The sequence below is a fragment of the Rhinatrema bivittatum genome, chromosome 8 (genome assembly GCF_901001135.1).
Source record: "Rhinatrema bivittatum chromosome 8, aRhiBiv1.1, whole genome shotgun sequence".
NCBI lineage: Eukaryota > Metazoa > Chordata > Amphibia > Gymnophiona > Rhinatrematidae > Rhinatrema > Rhinatrema bivittatum.
The window spans coordinates 229060385-229081163 of record NC_042622.1 but is presented as its reverse complement, the minus strand read 5'-3'; the positions used below and the strand labels follow the sequence as shown (position 1 = coordinate 229081163).

Here is a 20779-nt window from a genome sequence, read left to right as displayed (position 1 = left end):
TCTTCTGATCTTTTTATCACTTGTGTTCTATCGGGGGTCAATCTTATGCAAGATTCCATCAAAATTCTTTGTAACCCACCCTGAACACATCTGAAAGGATTGACTAAACACACAAATATTGCAACTGCAAACTGCCTCCACAATGCCACCACAATGCTGGGAGTATTTGAAGAGTGCCACAAGGGCCAAGAAGGGTTATTTATCCACCTTGCTGCAGAATTGGATACTGTTACGGAGGAAAGTGAATAAATGCAGTGTATTACTTGATTTTTGTCAACTTATCCAACTATACAACTTAAGTGCAATAAGCAGAGATCTGCTGTGAATCTGAAGATATCACTGAACATGCCAGACACCCCAGCACTGTGCAGATCTTGAATATTTTGGGAGTATCTAAAAGAAGAGGAGAATAGAGACAGTTCCTACTTCTTGGAGCTTACCATCTAGTTAAGTCACAGCAAATAAGAAGCTCTGAACAGTCAATCTATAGCTTAAGAACATATGAAATTGCCATGCTGGGTCAGACCAAGGATCCATCAAGCCCAGCATCCTGTTTCCAACAGAGGCCAAACCAGGCCACAAGAACCTGGCAATTATCCAAACACTAAGAAGATCCCATGCTATTGATGCAATTAATAGCAGTGGCTATTCCCTAAGTAAACTTGATTAATTGCCGTTAATGGACTTCTCCAAGAACTTATCCAAACCTTTTTTGAACCCAGCTACACTAATTGCACTAACCACATCCACTGGCAACAAATTCCAGAGCTTTAAGTTGAGTGAAAACAAATTTCTCCAATTAGTCTTAAATGTGCTACTTGCTAACTTCATGGAATGCCCCCTAGTCCTTCTATTATTCGAAAGTGTAAATAACCGAATCACTTCTACTGGTTCAAGACCTCTCCTGATCTTAAAGACCTCTATCATATCCCCCCTCAGCCGTCTCTTCTCCAAGCTGAACAACCCTAACCTCTTCAGCCTTTCCTCATAGGGGAGCTGTTCCATCCCCTTTATCATTTTGGTTGCCCTTCTCTGTACCTTCTCCATCGCAACTATATAGCTTGGGAGGAACTAAACCAGCGACTCCCAGAAAAAATGGATGCAGCAGCAAGATGCGTGCTGCCGCTGCAGGGGGGACTTATATTGCAGGACACTCAGAGGGAATGAAGCTGGACCGCCAATGCGGAACGCCCGGGCTGCAAACTGCAGGCGATGCAAAGGAAAGAAGAGGCATTGTGACGGCCGAGGCCGTCCGCTCTGTGACGCCGATCAGGTGTCCGGTTCCGCAGGCTCTGCCGGGGATGGGGTCCGCCGGGATCGGGCTGCTGCTGCTTCTGCTGCTGGCTGATCTGACCCGCGGCTGCCTGCGTTGTGATCCGACCTTCTCGGAGAAGTTCGCCTCCTACCAGCGGAACATGAACTGGAAGTCCTGGTGGATCGGGGATCGGACGGCCGCCCGGCACATCCTGCAGCAGTGGCCGATGCGGACCTTGCAGGCGCTGCAACTCAACATCGCGCCGGAGATCCGTGAGTGCAGAGCCAGCCCTGCTTCTCCCCTGCATGCTGGCAGGGGCTGCCGTACAGCAGCACTACAGGTCCCGGGATGCAGCGGGGGAGGGGTGCGATTATGAAAAGCCCGCGGCTGGCCGAAGCGCATCATTGGTCAGCTGGTTTGGGCACCTTTAAACCACGCCTCCGTCCACATTTGCAAGTAGCCTAGTGGTTTTGGAGATCAAAAATATGATCAGTCCAAATCTGGGAGAGAAACATTAAAATAAGTTTGTTGGTTTAAGTCAAATACTTCTGGTCACTTGAGTTTTGGAGGGCTTATTTGCTAGTAAAATGCATACAAATCACGGTTAATTGGAACCCTAGTGGGCTCTTCCATCGCCTTTGGTTTGTTTTTTTTGGGAGGGGGAGTGTAAATCTAGGTTCCATATGCTATTATCATATATGGTAAGGACTAAGGGAGTTGCCCCCTACCCCCAAATATACAGAAATGCATTGAATTGGATATTCTTTCAGTGCAGACCAAATATTAATTGATACTTTTTCTGAAGCAGGGTAAGGGGCCATTCTCGCCTAGGTTTAGCTGACTTTTCAGTCTTTTCCCCGGGCGGGAAGGTCCCTTAAACTGCTCATTTCACTTAATTTTTCATTTGGGGGAATGTCCCAGAACACTGCATACGTCCCTAAAACCTCTGTATTTTGTTTTCCAAAACATTACAAAGTTTCACAACACCCCCACCCAAATAAAATTCCAAAATAAATAATTAGAATTTCTCTGAAAAACACTGTAGTATTTCCTCAGCATTTGCATAAATATTGGTTGACTCTGAGCAGGATAGAACAACTTTTGTTTTATATTGAAAGACCAAACCTAGAAAAATGCTGAGCTATTTTATGGTCTCTTCTCCATGTTCCAGCTCAAGATTTGCTACATTCTGTGGCAAATAAAGTGTATGAAAAGCTTGACACCGTGTACAAGGAGTTTATGTACAAACCAGGTAAGCTTACTTGCACTAGATCCAATGCCTTTTGCATGGAACAAGGACTGCCTTTTATATATCTGTACAATGATGCCTTTGCTAGTAGTACCTAGAAATGTTCTGGGCTTAGGTTCTATGCATGAATTTTACTTTCAGGCCAATGCAATATTGGTGCAGGGAAATTGTGCGTTCATGATTGAGTGCCCGTCCGCCGATGCACTCAAATTGTGTGGAAATTGTGTGACCCTAGCGCCTCCTTGGCAGCAGGCGCCCAGCAGAGGTGGCTGTCAGCGAGTTAGGATAACAGATGCTCAATTTTACAAGTGTCCCTATGCCTAACCCGTGCACAGCCACGAGTTAGGAAAATGGACACTTGTTAATTGAGCATCTCTTTTCCTAACCTGACCGCCGGCACACTTTATTTATTTATTTTCAAGGTTTTTCCTTTTTCGGTTCTTCGGACTTAATATTGCCACGATATTAAGTCGGAGGAGCTACAGAAAAGCAGTATTTTCTGTAAATTTTTTTGATTCCTCAAGAATTACCTGCTCCGGGACAGGCGTTAATTTTTGAGGGTAAAAATGTACTGACCACCAAGTTGCAGCTTTGCAGATGTATTCGAGAGAATCAGCTCGTAGATGAGTCACTGATAAAGCCATGGTTCTCATTTAATGAGCCTTGATAGAGTCTGAGAGTTGGATGCCTTAGATCCCATGGGACAATTGGTTTTGTGACGAGGTTTTATCTGCCGTAAACTTTTCATGAACTTGGACACTAACAGATGAGTGGAAATGGTTTACTCTCAATCCGAGTATGGTAAATGACTATAGAGCTGAGATGTACTCTCACTAATGAAGCGCTGAGTCCCACAGCAGACGGAGAAAGCAAGCAATTAGCAAGTCTTTGGGTTCACATGAGGATCCACGGAATTTTGCTGACACCATGTGGAAAATCTTTTCCATTTAAAACCATAGGTTCTCCTAGTTGTTGGTTTCCTTGCAGATATTATGATATTCTCTGCTTCCTTTGGTAGGGACAATCCAGCAATTACTGAATGTTCAGCATCCAAGTCATCTTATTAAGGGATGGTAGGTTTAGATGAAAGAGGTATCCTCTTTCTTGGGTTAATAAGGATGATTCTGATCCAGGATGGATCAGAGTATTGCTGGATAGTTGAAATAGATATGGAAACCAAACTTGTCTGGGCCACGTCTTTGAATACTTTTTGCATCATTCTGGTTATCAGTGGTATTGGTGGAAAAGCATACATGAGATCTGCATTCCAGTCAAGCAGAAAAGCATCCTGACTAAAACGAAAACTCAGGAGCAAAATTTTCTAGCCTTCTATTTTGTTCTGATGCATATAGGTCTGTTACTGGGAGACCCCATAGATTGAACAGCTTTTTGGCTGTTGATTGCTGCAGAGACATTTGTATGGTCGAAAGACACTGCTGAGGTAATCTGCTAACATGTTGGAGATTCCCAGAAGATGGTCGCTTGCAGCATGGCATAATGTTTGGTTGCCCATTCCCATATCTTTAATACTTCAGGGCTAAGAGTCCATGACCCTGTCCTTCCTTGTTTGTTTACACAGAACATGGTAACCTGGCTGTTGATCTGAATGAGGATGGTCTTTTCCTTGAGCATTTGAGTAAAGGTTACTAGAGCGTATCTGATCGCTCTCAACTCGAAGAGATTGATTTGAAACTGTCTTTCTTAGAATGACCAAGTCCCTTGAGACTGGAAAGGGCTGGTGTGGCTTCCCCACCCATTTGTGGAGGCATCTGTTACCAATGTTACTGTTCTGAACCACCTGCAATGCTCTCATGTAAACGGTGGAAGGAGTGGTGGTATATTACATCACAAAACACACAACACAGATTTGTAAAAGCAAATACTAGGTTTACTAAATAATATAAAATATGGTAAAAATCAAGGAAAAAGGGTGCGCTATGATACAAAGAGGAAATGTTAAAATTTGGGACTGAGTCCTTTCATTAAGGATATCGGCAGTAACTGAGCAGCACTTTCTGACCCAATGGGACATAACAAGATTGAGTTTTAATTATTAAATAGTTATTCTTGGAAGTACACAACAGACAGCAAAAAGGAAATAAGCTATAACTTGTAGAAGTACCAGTGGTGAAAGAAGTAAAGCGTTTGCTGTGTTATCGGATGTACAGTGATTGCGGGACATTTACTATTCAAGTTATCATTGCTAGCTCTGGGAGACCCCTGATCTCGAGTGGGGAAGGAGACCTCATTATGGAGGACAGAAACCACCTCGTTAGGCGAGATAATTCTCATTCTTGGCTGGAGGTTGAGGAGTTGAGGGTGCAAGTTTGGCGTGTGTGTGTGTGTGTGTGGGGGGGGGGGTAGTTTGTACTCAAACATGGGAAATTATGCCAGGGAAGGGGTGTGTGAATGGGTATGCATGTTGTGGTGTGCTTGGTTGACCTTAAAGATATCAAGTAAAAATTATCTCAATTCAAAGATTTCAAGGTGTCTGACTCTTACATGTTCATGGTTTACAGTGAATATGATGTGGTGCTTAGGCTGGGGAGCCTACTCATTGGGTTGAGGGTATAATAATTTTGTGATTAAATTGTATGCCTTTGTACATGGCACAGGTTCACTTCTGCTCTCTTAATGTAGATGTTCTACACTCACCCATAAAAAGGAAGGTCTTAATGGGTTTAAGAAAACTGAGAATCAATATAGTATTCTTGCAGGAGACAAACCTGGATGAGTTGGAACACAGAAAGTTGCAAAGGGAATGGGTGGGACAATGCTAATACTCCACATTTTCTATCAGACAGACGCGGGTAGTGATCCTAATTCATAAAATGTTATCATTCCATCTAGATCGACAGATAGTGGATCCCAATGGAAGGTATATCATTGTTTTGGGAATTCTTTATGGAATCAAACTGATATTAGTACATTTGTATGCTCCTAATCAGTATTCTCATAGTTTCTGACAATTTGGAAGGACTACAATGTCCCCCAAAAAAACAAAAAAACAGGCTGACATAGGAATCAGTTTCTTGTCTCAAAAGTTACATCTCATAGATTCCTGGCGGTTCTTACATGTGGAGGATGAGGAATATTTATTTATTATTATATATATCTTTTTTTTATATACCGACATTCAATCTGAGATATCACATCGGTTTACATTCAGGTACTGTAGGTATTTCATACTGTAGGAATATACATACTACTCTCACGTTCACAAAGTTTATTCTAGAATAAAGTATATTTTAATATCCAAAACTTGATTTGATAAGATCATAACAAGTGAAATGATAGAGGTACCCTATTCAGATCATTCCATTATAACCCTCAAAATAAAATTAGCTGAAGAAGGGAGTAAGAGGCCTGAGTGGAAAATATCACTTGTATTACATCAAGATAAGGAATTTGTCCAGTTTTTAAGGAAAAATATCAACATGATGACAACACCATAGAGGTCAATGCTATAACATTTTGGAATGCAGCCAAGGCACTCCTCAGAAGTCATATAATATCTTATCATACTAGTAAAAGGAAAAAGCAAACAAGTACAATTATAGAGCTAACAGAAAAATTGATACAGCTGAAAAAAACCCATACAGGACACTCGCTCCTGAGATTAGGCAGGAGATGGAAGCTACCCGCAAAGATTTGAATACTATATTAGAACACAAAGTCCAAAACAATCTGTTGTATGAGCAACATGAATTATTCCAGTGGGGCAATAAATCTGTGTTATGTTCGGTAGGTTGCAATCCATCCCACAGTCCACCGCTCTTACCTCCAGCCTGCACCCTGGCATGCCATCCTCCGACGCTGTGGCCCACACCGCCGATGCCAGCAACACTACAGAGCTTCCCTAGGTGTGTGCCTGCCTGACTTGCCAGCATTTAAAGGGCCCATGGCAGGAACTCTCCCACGGCGCTCCTGGATGATGCCACAGACTGGGACTATTTAAGGCCACCTCTCCTGCCTCTCCTTGCCTCGGCAATAGGTCGCCTCTTCGGAGTAGTGCTTTGTCTCAGCATTCTTCACCTTGATGTCTGTTCCTGGTTCCTGATGTGTTCCTGTTCTTCCAATTCTTCATCCTGAGTCCTCGTCTTTCTGGCCAGTCCTCCTCATCCACCTCCCAGTGTTCCTCCATGTTCCTGTGGCTCCTCATCCTTTGTTGTTCCTCCTCCTTGGTTTGGACTTCTGGCTTGGACTTGAATCTGCTTCATCTCCGCCTGCCTCCGACCTCCACCTGTGTATAGTTGTCGACTAATCTCCACCTGGCCTGACCTTCTGCCTGAGAGTACTCTGCCTGCCTCTGACCACAGCCTGAACTCAACTCTGATTGCTGCCTGCCTATACTGCTGCTTGATCTGTCTTCACCTCTTATGGTGCTGGCCCACATCATCTTCTACACAATGGATCTTAACCTCCACAGAGGCCCATGCTTAAGTCCAGCTGGCCACGGCACCCAAGGACTCAATCTAAGAAGAATGAGGACTGGTATTGGTGAAGCACCTGTTGGGCCTCTGCTTCAGCCAGCTCCACCTGCTGACTATGGGACCTGCAGGGCTCCTCCTTGCAGGTTGTGCCAACTCCTCCTTGGCCCAAGGGTCCACTTCCACAACAGATTGCTGAGACCATGGACCATGGAGGGGTTGTCTTCATGGATTAAGGACAAGCTAGCTGCTCATGAGCTTCCCGAGTCTTTGGATGCTTGATTGAGTTGGCTGGAAGGATTGACCGTCGCCTCCAGCAATGAGCCCGGGAATTCTGCCCTCCGCACAGACCTTTTACACTTGCCTCTTTGTTCCAGCATCCTCTCTTTCTGCCTCCAACATTAGCACTTACATCATCATGTCCGGAAGAACCAATGAAACTTGGTCAGGGGTGCCTGGCCCCCGAGGAGAAGCTCTGCAGACGTCAGCTGGGACTCCTCTCTTACTGTGCTGGGAGCGATCACCAGCTTGCATGATGTCCTCAGAGGTTGGGAAACTAAGCTTAGGGTCTAGTGGGGAAGTGACCCTAGGCTTCATGACTCCCACTTCTAAATTAACATTCCCTGTGATCATTACTGTGGGCGACCAGGAGTTTCTCCGCAAGCCCTGGTTGATTCCGACACCAGGGGAAATTTCATTTGGAAAGTCTTAGTCGACCACCTGCATCTTCCCATGGACATCCTTTGTCATTTCCTCCATTCATGGGGATCCACTGCCTGGACGGATTACACTGACTACTGCACCCCTGCATATTCACATTGGCATCTTATATGTGGAAGACCTTGCCCTCCATGTCATTGATAAAGCAGTACATTCCATTGTGCTGGGTGTTCTGTGGCTACAACTCCACGCTCTGCAGTTCAATTGGACTTCCCTACAACTGACCAGGTGGGGACCTCATTGCCTTGGCACCTGCCTGCAGCCTGTCAAACTACTCTGTGTGCTGTTAGTCACCCTCATGGGATTACCTCCACCGTATTTGGACTACATGGTCATCTTCTCCAAAAAGAGGGCTGAGACCTTACCTTTCCATAGTGTATACGACTGTGCCATTGAACTGCTTCCTAATTCCTCATAGCCGGGTGTATCCATCATCCATCCCTGAGACCCGAGTTATGACCAAACATATCAAGGAATACCTTGACCGAGGTTTATTCAGCCTTCAACCTCTCTGGCCGGGGCTGGCTTCTTTTTCATCCCCAAGAAAGATGGATCATTACGCCTGTGTTTCGATTATAGAGGACTAAATGCTATTACAAAGAAAGATTGGTAACCCTTGCTGCTTATCTCTGAACTGTTTGACAGTTTCCAGGGAGCCAGAGTTTTTACTAAATTGGATCTTCGCAGGGCCTACAACCTCATTCGAATCCAGCCAGAGGACAAGTGGAAGATGGCGTTCAATACATGTGACGGACACTATGAATACTTGTCATGCCTTTCGGATAATGCAATGTACCTGCGGTATTTCAGAAGATGATGAATGAGATCTTCCGGGACCTTCTCTCCATCTGCATAGCCATGTATCTGGACGACATCCTTATTTTCTTCAAGAAACTAGACTTTCACCGTCAGGATAAACATTTGGTCCTGCAGAGGCTGCGAGACAACAAGCTGTATGCAAAACTCAAAAAGTGCCTTTTCGAAAGAGAGATCCTTCCCTCCCTGGGATACATAGGGGCAGATTTTCAAAGGCTATGTGCGTAACATGAGAAAATCTGCCTCTGCGCGCGCTGAGCCTATTTTGCATAGGCTCGGCAGCGCGCGCAAGCCCCGGGGCGCGCGTATGTCCCGGGGCTTCGAAAAAGGGGCAATCCAGGGGCGGGGCTGGGCCGCGGTCCGGTGGTAGGGCCGGGGGCGTGGCGTTGGTGCGGGGCGGAGCTGAGTGCTCCTGCACAGTGGCCTGTGCTGGGGCATGCTGTGTTGGCAACCGGCCGGCAGGCGTAACTAATGCAACAAAGGTGGTGGTGGGGAGGGGGGTTTAGGTAGGGCTGGGGGGCGGGTTAGGTAGGGGGAAGGGAGGGGGAGGTGGGGGGGAGCGGAAGGAAAGTTCCATCCGAGGGCGCTCCGATTTCGGAGCGGCCTCGGAGGGAACGGGGAAAGCCATCGGGGCTCCCCTAGGGCACAAGTGTGCACCCCCTTGTGCACGCCAACCTCGGATTTTATAACATGTGCGCGGCTGCGCGCGCATGTTATAAAATCGGGCATAGATTTGTTCGCGCCGGGTTGCGCGAACAAATCTACGCCCGCGCGTAGTTTTTAAGATCTGGCCCAAAAGTGTCCAGCAAAGGTTTTCACATGAATCCGGATAAGATCAAAAGTATCCAAGACTGACCACAGCCCACTGGTCTGTGGGCTCTGCAAATGTTCTTAGGCTTTGCCAACTATCACTGGCACTTCATATTCATTTATTTAGACATTTTATATACTGTTGTTCCATGTAAAGATCACAATAGTTTACAAAAATAAGAAGTTAGGTTGTATGCATTTTTGAATAGCTATGTTTTTAGCTCACATTTAAATCTCTTTCTATTTAATATCAGACGTAACATCTCAGGTAGAGAATTCCAAAGTTTTGGATCTGCTATGGAAAATACATGATCTCTTATGTGCATCAGGTGTGTGCTCTGTATTGTGGGGATTCCTTTATTTTGAGATCTTAGTGTTCACTGGGTGCGTATGGTTGTAATGTCATGCCTAACATACTGGTGTTACTAAAATGAATGATTTTGAATATTAACGTTAATATTTTAAAACAGATTTGGGATTGTACTGGCAGCCAGTGCAATGAAATCAGCGAGGGTGTAATGTGATCAAATTTCCTAGTTCCTAACAAAAGTCTTGCTGAGGCATTTTGTAGTACTTGTAATGGTTTTAAGAGATATCGGGAAGACAGAGGAGTAAAGAGTTACAGTAGTCTAGGTGTGAGAAGATTAGAATTCAGAAGTCTTCAAAGGTTAATAAAAGTTTCACCCAATGCAATATATGCAACTTGGTGTAACCTGAATTGATTAATTTATTGATGTGCATTTTCATACGGGCCGATACAGTAAGGAGCGGTAGGAAGAGCTGCGTTAGTGCCGGGCGCACCTGCGCTTGGCGCACGCACAGTCCTGCTCACCTACCACTCGATACTGTATTTAAATAGCTTGCAAATGCAAGCCGCGTCCAAGAAACGTCCGTGAAGCATTAGGCCCGCGCAACCCATTTTACTGTATAGGCGCTTTATACAGCGCCTATACAGTATCCTGGGTGCGCTGGTACCTGTCATTTCAAATGTCACCAGGAAGTGGATCCCAACTTTAACCCAAGAAAACCTAAAAACCTAAAATCCCCTCCTCCCGAAGCGACTCGACATGTACCAACTTACTTTTTGTTGCTTTTTTCAGCCTTCTCTGCCGTCCTCCGGAGGGGGCAGCCGGCGGTGAAAGCGGCTTCCAGCGGTCCCCGCGCAGGTCCCGGTTTTCCTGGCTCAGCCGCTCCAGCTGCACCTCCAGCTCCTCGATGCGCCGCCGCTGCGTCTCCAATAACTTCTGCTGGATCTCGATGATGTTGTTCAGCTCCAGCAGGTACTCGGCTCCGAAGAGCATGACGTCACGGCGTGAGCGAAGCGAAGCGTACTTTCATTGGCTTGAGCGCCCAAATTGACGGGCGCTCAAGCCAATGAAAGTTCGCTCGCGCCGTGATGTCATGCACTTCGCTGGCTCTAGTCATTGGAGCGGAGAGCCCGAACCGCGCCGTGGAGTACCTGCTGGAGCTGAACAACATCATCGAGAGCCAGCAGAAGTTATTGGAGACGCAGCGGCAGCACATCAAGGAGCTGGAGGTGCAGCTGGAGCGGCTGAGCCAGGAGAACCGGGACCTGCGCGGGGACTGCTGGAAGCTGCTTTCGCCGCCGGCTGCCCTCTCCGGAGGACGGCAGAGAAGGCTGAAAAAAGCAACAAAAAGTAAGTTGGTACCATGTCGAGTCGCTTCGGGAGGAGGGGATTTTAGGTTTTTAGGTTTCCTTTTGGGGGAAAGTTTGCCGTCTACCCTTACCCCTGCCTCTAATGCAGGGGTAGGGGTAGGCAGTAAATTAGCAGGTTAAACGCGCAGCTAAACTGCAGGTTAAAAAGGCGATAATCGGGGCACACATTACTGTATGGGAGGGAATAGCTAATCCGATTGTTTACATCTCATATACATGCCGCGGGCGGAAGGGGTTACTCGTTGATTTAAAGAGGCAGTAAGAATGGGTTAAAGGGGATAGTGAATCGCGGGTTGGGCTAACGCAGCAGTTTAAGTTGTGGTAGTTCCTGCTGTATTGCTTTCAATAGATTGAAAGTGTCGATACTGTATTTTCAACTGATTTAGAGAATGGAATGTAAAACTGTATGTCGTCAGCATACAAGAAGATTATAATTCCTAAATCCGTCAGTAATTTGCACAGTGGGCGTATATAACTATTGAATCATGTTACCTAGCGTGCTGAGCCTTGAGGAACACCGGTATCAATATGGAAAGTATCAGATATGTGATTGCCCAATTTGACTTGGAATGTTCTATTAAATAGAAAAGAAGAGAACCATTCGAGAACACTACTTTTTTGATCCCAATGTAGCTCAACTGATGGCACAACAGGGTATGGTCCACAGTGTCAAAGGCGGCTGTTAAGTCGATTAGCATGAGAAAATAAGATTCATCCGCATTAAACCCTCGTAAAATAGTGTTCATTAATAGAGGACTAGTGTCTCAGTTGAATATTTTCCTAAATCCGAATTGATTTGGGAAGAGAAAATCTTGGTCTTCAAAATGATTTACAAGTTGGGATAATACTGCTTTTTCAAGTACTTTTGATAGTAAAGACAAATTTGATATTGGACAATAGTTGTCCCAATCGTCGATTCTACCATTATTATTTTTAGGAATCTGCTTTATCACAGCTTGTTTAACCCATGTGGAACAATTCCTTCTGCGAGAGAATGATTAAGGCTGTGATTGTCAGAGTGATAACACAGTGTACCTGTTTCAAGGAACTAGCTGGAATTGGGTCACGAGGGTGAGTAGCAGGCAATGATTTGACCAATTTCAAGATTAGTTACTCTGTCGAACGTGAACCACTTAACCAGGCCATGTGAATCTTCAGGTGCTATTGAGGGAGAACAGATACGGAATTTAGTTTTTGACCTGTTGATTTTAATTTAAAAAGCTGTGGCATATTCATTGCAAGCGGCCTTATAGAAGTTATAGTTCCTTGAGATGGAAGATGATGGGTCCTTAATTAAATGTTTAACAACATCAAAGAGCAATTTAGAATTAAAGATTACCCTGTGAATAGTAATCTTTTTTTTGCTTTATTGGTTAGTGCTGGTAATTTGTTAGGAGAGTTATATTTTCCTAGGGTTTCAGAAGACTCGCATTTCCGCCATAGTTTCTCTAATTTTCTGAGGTTCTGTTTAGTGCGTCTTAAATCATCATTGTACCAGGGCTTCTTTTGTTTTGAGGCATTCCTTTCTTTGTTAATAGTTTTCCTCTGGACAGGACTGAGGTGTTCAGCTATGTCATTGATTATCTGATTCTAGGAATCAATGTTTTATGTATGCTTTTATTTTTATGTTATGTTTTATGTTTGTCTTAGTTATGTATATTAACATTGTAAACCATTTTGACTGACTTTCATTGTAAAAGCGGTATATAAACCCTTTTAAATAAATAAATAAATGATGTAGTTCAAGGAGCTTATTTTCTATTGATTCTGCAAGTACCTCTGTGTCTATCTTTTTCTGAAAGTAAAAGCCAGCTACACTAACTGCACTGACCACATCCCCTGGCAACAAATTCCAGAGTTTAATTTTACATTTTGGGGTGTTTTCATGTGTCTGTTTTGAAATATTTTATTGGAGTTTGGGAAATAGAATATATTTACGTGACTTTTTAAATTATTTTGACATATTTATTCTTTCTATTAATATGGTTTTAATATTATGAATGATGTTTATAGCTCTTGATTTTATTGCTTGATCTTTTGCGAGGAATGATTGTTTATTTTTCCATTGTTACACTGCATAATACAGTCTGGGGCGGATTTTAAAAGCCCTGCTCGTGTAAATCCGGGCGGATTTACGCGAGCAGGGCCTTGTGCGCCGGCGCGCCTATTTTCCATAGGCCGCTGGCGCGCGCAGAACCCCGGGACGCGCATAGGTCCCGGGGATTTTGGAAGGGGGCATGTCGGGGGTGGGGCCGAACGACGCAGCGTTTTGGGGGCGGGACCGGGGGCGTGGCGCCAGCCCGGGGTGTTCCGGGGTGTGGCAGCGCCCTCCGGAACCGCCCCCGGGTCGGGTCTCGGCGCACCAGCAGCCCGCTGGCGCGCGTGGATTTACATCTCCCTCACCTTTATCCACGGATTTACGTCTCCCTCCGGGAGGCGTAAATCCGTGGATAAAGATAAGGGGGGGTTTAGATAGGGCCGGGGGGGTGGGTTAGGTAGGGGAAGGGAGGGGAAGGTGAGGGGAGGGCGAAAGAAAGTTCGCTCCGAGGCCGCTCCAATTTCGGAGCGGCCTCGGAGGGAATGGAGACAGGCTGCGCGGCTTGGCGCGCGCCGGCTGCCCAAAATCGGCAGCTTTGCGCGCGCTGATCCAGGATTTTAGAAGATACGCGCGGCTACGCGTGTATCTTATAAAATCCAGCGTACTTTTGTTTGTGCCTGCTGCGCAAACAAAAGTACGCGATCGCGCAGTTTTTAAAAATCTACCCCTCAGGTTTGTGGTTTCTAGAGCATGCTTGTGAGCGAGAGTGAGAAAACCAGTGAGCATGTGTTTGAGCAAGACAGTGAGCATGAGTGTGAGCGAGAAAGAATGAGTGAGTCAATTTGCATATGTGTGAGCAGAAGGACATTTAAGCTGGTGGGCCTATGTGTGAGCCAGTGAGCAGGTGTATGAGAGCAGCCATTGAGCATGTGTGTGAGTGAGAACGTGAGCAAGTTTGTGACATAGTAAGCATGTCTTGGAGAGGAAGTATTTGAATCAGCAAGCATGTACGTGTGAGAGAAGTTTGTGTGAGAATGAACAGGTGTGTTAGAGAATGTGTATGTATGAGAGAGAGGAGAAAGTTTGTGCATATCTCCCACCCTTGACTAATCCACGACAATCTCAGGGTGACTGGAATCTAAAGTTCCCAGGTACGGAGAGAGCAGGGGATTTTTTTTAGCTTAGTTTTAATTATTGGGTGTTTGTTGTGTCTGCTGTTTTGAAATATATTATTGATGTTTAGGTAATTAAAAAAAAAATTATATGTTAGTAATCACTGGATGTTCTATTCATCAGCTGTTTTGAAATATTTATTTTTTTATGAGTTTGGTTTTTACTATTATGATTGATGTTTTATATTTCTTGATTTTTTTATTTGATGTTTAATGTGGAATGGTGAGGTTTCTGTTTTTCCAAATTTGCAGGCCGATATAGTACAGTGCGCTCCGGCGGAGTGCACTTTTAACCCGCGTTTGGACACGCGTTTTCGATGTGCTAGCTTTACCCCTTATTCAGTAAGCTTTACCCCTTATTCAGTAAGGGGTAATAGCGCGTCGAAAACGCGCGTCCAACCCTCCCGAAACTAATAGCACCTGCAACATGCAAATGCATGTTGATGGCCCTATTAGTTATTCCAGCGCGATACAGAAAGTAAAATGTGCAGCCAAGCCGCACATTTTACTTTCAGAAATTAGCGCCTACCCAAAGGTAGGCGTTAATTTCTCTCAGCACCGGGAAAGTGTACAGAAAAGCAGTAAAAACTGCTTTTCTGTACACCCTCCGACTTAATATCATGGCGATATTAAGTCGGAGATCCAAAAAGTTAAAAATAATCAAAAAAAAAAAATAATTAAAATCGGCTCGCGGCTCGAAAACCGGACACTCAGTTTTGCCGGCGTCCGGTTTCTGAACCCGTGGCTGTCAGCTGGTTTGAGAACACGCTGGCAAAATTGAGCATCTGCTGTCAAACTCACTGACAGCCGCCGCTCCTGTCCAAAAAGAGGCACTAGGGCCGCACTAGTGTTCCTAACGCCTCTTTTTACCGCGGGCCCTAATTTGAATAATTTTTTTTCTGAATCGCGCGCACAGGAGAGTGTCCTGTGTGCGTGCCGGGAAAGTGGGCGCTCTCGCCCGCTCTCCCGCGATTTTTACTGTATCGGCCTTATAGTCTGGCTTGTTGCAGTTTCCAGTTCAGTTTTTGTCTGCATGTTACTATTTATACTTTATTATCTCTTTATTCTGTAAGTAGTGAGGGTCTGTCTGTGCTCTGTATGTGACTGAAGTGAGGTATTCTGTTGGCATGTGGTTTTTGTGTAGGGATCTATAACAGCTTAGCTTGTTCTGTTTTCCTAATAGTAAGTGTATTTATGTTTTAGGGCCTATTGTAATATTTGTAGTGTTGTCTTTTCATAGGTACAGTTGTTACTGTGAGAGTCAACAGTTAGTGCTGTTTTATGGTAAATCTGTTTTTATTCTTTGAAAAAGCAGTAAACATCCAACAAAGAGTGGCATATGATACATACTATACTCTTTTACATATCATATGATCGTAAGCAACCAAAATGATAAAGGGGATGGAACAGCTTCCCTATGAGGAAAGGCTGAAGAGGTTAGGGCTGTTCAGCTTGGAGAAGAGACGGCTGAGGGGGGGGATATGATAGAGGTCTTTAAGATCATGCGAGGTCTTGAACGAGTAGATGTGACTCGGTTATTTTCACTTTCGAATAATAGAAGGACTAGGGGGCATTCCATGAAGTTAGCAAGTGGCACATTTAAGACTAATCGGAGAAAATTCTTTTTCACTCAACGCACAATAAAGCTCTGGAATTTGTTGCCAGAGGATGTGGTTAGTGCAGTTAGTGTAGCTGGGTTCAAAAAAGGTTTGGATAAGTTCTTGGAGGAGAAGTCCATTAATGGCTATTAATCAATTTTACTTAGGAAATAGCCACTGCTAATAATTGCATCAGTAGCATGGGATCTTCTTAGTGTTTGGGTAATTGCCAGGTTCTTGTGGCCTGGTTTTGGCCTCTGTTGGAAACAGGATGCTGGGCTTGATGGACCTTGGTCTGACCCAGCATGGCAATTTCTTATGTCCTTATGTTCTTAAGCTTCTAAGAGCATACCTTCCGCCCCCAGAGCCCTACTGTATTGTAATTGTTCAGTTTACTCCTGGTTTTCTGAGGGCAAGCCTACACCCAACACTTGTTAAAATAGGCCTAATACCATATCAGTTCCAAGTATCTTTTTTGCAGGGTTTTGTGTTTGGCACCACAGTAGTAAATATAAATATATACATGGTTTTACCTCATAAGACTGTACATTGAATGCTCTTTTTCCTGTAAACTATTATTAATGCATAATTTTTTTTTACTGTATGTGGGAAGGGGCGGGGGAATGAATCTGTAAGGTTTATCTAGGGAACCTAATACCCTTGCACCAACCCTGAGGGAGTACGTCATACACAGACCCTCACCATTCATCCATTTACTATTTTCCCCAGAGTTTAAATGCTGAGGAAGGATGGGATGCAGGTGGTAGGGTTCCTGGGAGTGTGACAGGATGACCAGCTTCTTAGAAATATTAGAACTGCCACTCTCTCTGCCACTCCTCTAGGAATCCTGACCCAGCCTCCCCCTTCCCCAGCATTTTCTCTTTCGCTGATTTGACTTGTGCTACACCTTGGGGGGGGGGGGGGGAAGGGGAGGAGAGGAGACACCATCCCATCCCTTGCCTCAGGCAGCAGATTGCCTTAAGAACATAAGAAATTGCCATGCTGGGTCAGACCAAGGGTCCATCAAGCCCAGCATCCTGTTTCCAACAGAGGCCAAACCAGGCCACAAGAACCTGGCAATTACCCAAACACTAAGAAGATCCCATGCTACTGATGCAATTAATAGCAGTGGCTATTCCCTAAGTCAACTTGATTAATAGCAGTTAATGGACTTCTCCTCCAAGAACTTATCCAAACCTTTTTTGAACCCAGCTACACTAACTGCATTATAACCACATCCCCTGGCAATAAATTCCAGAGTTTAATTGTGCGTTGAGTGAAAAAGAACTTTCTCCGATTAGTCTTTTTTTTTTTTTGGAAACTTTATTTATTCAATGAAACAGTTAACATCAACAACAAGAATAATGACATATGTATGTAATTTTGTTTAAGCAGAACCTAAGCCCTTCCCCCCGCCCCAATCCCTCCCTCCCCTCACGCCTTGTATCGGTTGCCTGTGAATAAAGTCCATGGGTAGTAGTGAGCTAGTCTTCGGGAAAATCACAATCAAATCTCCAGTGTGGTCTTGGGTAGCCATCGGTAGAAGATCATAGTTCGCCAGTATCATCATCCTTTGGTGGGCACCACGGATCTCTTGGAAGTCCGACCCTTGGTGTAAGGTAAGCAATAAAACCCGCCCAAATTAGGGCAGTCTCAACAATTCTCTTTGGTGTTGCTTTTGTAGTAAGGGCGTGCTCCATGGAGCAAAGACGCAGCATTTTTTTAAACCAATGATCATAGCTGGGAGCTTGGGGTTGCAACCAGTGAGTCGGTATGATCTGTTTTCCCACCAACCCTGCTTTTTTGATAAATAGGCCTTCATGTCGGGTTAAAGAGTAGTGGAGAGGATCAGCTATGCCAAACAGCCAAAGATTAGGGTTAAGCGGTAAAACCTTATGTAAATAGATGACACAAGCGGAACTGATTCGTGCCCAAAAGAGAGAAATTACTGCACAGTCCCAAAAACAATGAAAATAATGGCTAGCTGCGGTTGCACATTTGAGGCAGTGGTCAGACTGCGTAATGTGCATTTGTTTCACTGTTATGGGTGTGATATAGCTTTGCCAAAGAAACTTGTATTGAATTTCCCTCAATATAACATTCTCAGATATTCCAGGTAATTCTTGAAAACATTTCCTAAATTCAGTCAATGACAGTGAAAAAAGGCCCCAAGATAACCATTTAGTATATGCTAATTCCTCGAGGTTCTTCACTTCTTTACAATAGTAAGAGATGGTAGGTTTTTTAGTCTTCCCCACTTGTATAATATCCCTTATATTTCAAACCTCTGGGGTCTCTCTCAGTTGTGGCTGTGTGGTCCGTATAAAATGCATGACCTGTAGATAGACAAATTGGTCTGCGTCAGGGATCATAAACCGTTGTTGCAGTGTATGAAAAGGAAATAAGTCCCCCATTACTTTATCATATAGATCTGAAATAAGGGTGAGGCCCTTTTGGTGCCAACGGTAGAAAATGCCTTTCCCTTTTCCCGGAGGAAATAGGTCATGAGTGGTAATCATAATCAAGGGAGTGAGACGGTGGGTCACCCGTCCCTTCCTGCAAAACAGAAGCCAGGCTTTTCTACACGTACGCAGCAGAACCTGAGTCTTAATGTGATTAGGGAGCATCCGAGTATCGAGTTGCAGTAATGGATTGAGCGACTTTACCCCATACCATTCCAATAGGTAATCATAGGGGGTAAGTGTGGAGGTGGAAAAAAGCCAGTCTTTAATATATCGGAGAGAGCAGGCTAAATTGTACACTGCCAGATCTGGGCACCCTAACCCCCTGCTCTCTACCGATCTTGTCAACACCTCCAAAGGTAAACGAGCATGTTTCCCACTCCACAAGAAGGAGCGAAGAGCTTGACGGAAGGTGTTATGGTCTTTTTTTGTGATCCAAAGAGGAGCCATCTGAAGGGTATAAAGCCACTTAGGTATGAGAACTATCTTAAAGAGGTGTATGCGGCCCATTAATGATAGGGATAAAGGAGTCTACCGCTTCAGGGAGGCCAACGTGTAATCCAGGAGAGGTTGAATATTGGCTTTATATAATTTATTTACTTGCACCGGGATTTTAATGCCCAGATAGCGCATAGTATCTGATACCCACCGCAGCCGAAAATTCCCAGCCCAACTATCGCGCAGGCCTCCTGTAATGTCAATAGCTTCGGATTTATCATAGTTGATCTTAAGGCCTGCAAAGAGACTAAATTGTTGCAGTATGTCCAAGACTGCTGAAAGCGAAGGTTTGGGCTGCGTAAGGAAAACCAGTAAATCGTAAGGCAGCTATTTTAAATATTTGAGTGGGGCCCCCAAAACCTTTCACTCCCCCACACCCATCTATCTTTCGGAGCAGCGGATCAATGGATAAAATGTACAGTAGTGGGGACAAGGGGCATCCCTGACGAACTCCCCTCTGGATCGGGACAACTCCAGATAAATGGTTGTTTGCTAAGATCTTGGACGTCGGGTGGTCGTATAAGAGGGAAATATATTGAAGGAATTCGCCTCTGATACCGAATTTTTGTAGGACAAAGAAAAGATAAGGCCAAGCCACCCAATAAAATGCTTTCTCCAAATCGAGCGCTATAGCCAGGGCTGGAATATTTTGATTTTGGCAGATGGTCATGGCTGTAAGTAATTTGATAAGATTCGCATTTGGTTTCCATCCCCGTACAAAGCCCGCTTGGTGCGGTGATATCAACCTGGGCAACAGGACGCTTAACCACTCAGCCAATACTTTTGCTAATATTTTTAAATTGCAATTAAGCAACGATATGGGTCGGCATGAGGAGGGGTATAATGGATCCTTCCCCGGCTTTGGTAAAACTGTTATATAAGCCTCATTGAATGATGCAGGGAAACTTGTCTTAGTCAGCCCTGTAGTGAAGTAATTAGTCAAGGGAACGCTAATGGTATGAAGGAGTATTTTATAAAAATCGTAAGAAAGGCCTTCGGGGCCTGGAGACTTTCCCGGATGGGCCGCAGCGATAACCTGCATGACCTCGAATGTTTGTATGGGCCGATTCAAAAAAGCCAGTTGAGAGGATTTAAGAGTAGGGAGTTTGAGGTCCTAAAAAAAGTCATCCATCTCACCGGGACCCCCTCCTGAGTCATCTGTATAAAGCATACTGTAAAAAAGATGAAACAGTTCACTTATCTCGGGTACTTTAGCCGTGTCCTCTCCGGAATTTCGTTTCAAATTAGGGATGAACGATTTCTGCCTTTGTGTTTTTGTTAAATTTGCCAATAGGCGACTTGGTTTATTTCCAAATTTGAAAAGGTTTTGCTGTCCTTTTTGTAAATAGGCCTGTGCTCTATAGTCTAAAAGTGTATTCAGTCAGCCAAGGACACTAAAGACTCCCTTTCTGTACTCTCCGAATTTTTTTGTATTAGCAACTCTTTGGCTCTGCGCATCTGTCCCTCTAAGTGTACAATATCCCTATTAAGTTGTTTATTATGAAAATGGACATATGCAATTATTTTCCCTCGAAGTACCGCTTTACCAGCTTCCCAAAATAAATGGGGTGTATCCATATGTTGATGGTTATTTTGGGCATAGTCTTTCCATGTATCACGCAAAAAAACCTTAAATTGGACATCATCCTTAAGGTACCCCGGAAATCACCAGAGGCGAGTGTTGGTAGCCTGTTTCGGGGAGGTAAATTGAATAGATAATTGGGGAGTGATCCGATACTACCTGGGATTCAATAGTTGCCTCTGCGATATTGTGTAATTGGTCCTGTGGAATCAAAATATAGTCAATACGAGACATTGTTTTATGGGCTCTCGCAATGTATGTGTAATCTTTTTCATTAGGGTGTATCTCCGATTAGTCTTAAATGTGCTATTTGCTATCTTCATGGAATGCCCCCTAGTCCTTCTGTTATTCGAAAGTGTAAATAACCGAGTCACATCTACTCGTTCAAGACCTCTCATGATCTTAAAGACCTCTATCATAGCCCCCCTCTGCCATCTCTTCTCCAAGCTGCACAGCCCTAACCTCTTCAGC

At 44.4% G+C, this 20779-nt stretch overlaps 1 protein-coding gene across 7 annotated transcripts in view; it reads left to right on the top strand.

Annotated features, from left to right (window-relative positions):
- Positions 1–1063: 1063 nt before the first annotated feature.
- The window catches only part of IZUMO4 (IZUMO family member 4), a 61495-nt gene continuing 41779 nt past the window's right edge, over positions 1064–20779 (top strand). For 4 of the 7 annotated variants that reach the window (XM_029613919.1, XM_029613918.1, XM_029613920.1 and 1 more), the window contains exons 1-2: positions 1065–1527; positions 2427–2507. In XM_029613919.1, coding sequence (XP_029469779.1) covers positions 1113–1527; positions 2427–2507 — 496 coding nt within the window. In that variant the 5' untranslated portion in view covers positions 1065–1112. Of the gene's footprint in view, positions 1528–2426; positions 2508–20779 lie in introns of all 7 variants that reach the window. The other 3 variants (XM_029613923.1, XM_029613922.1, XM_029613917.1) reach the window with 2 other exon arrangements.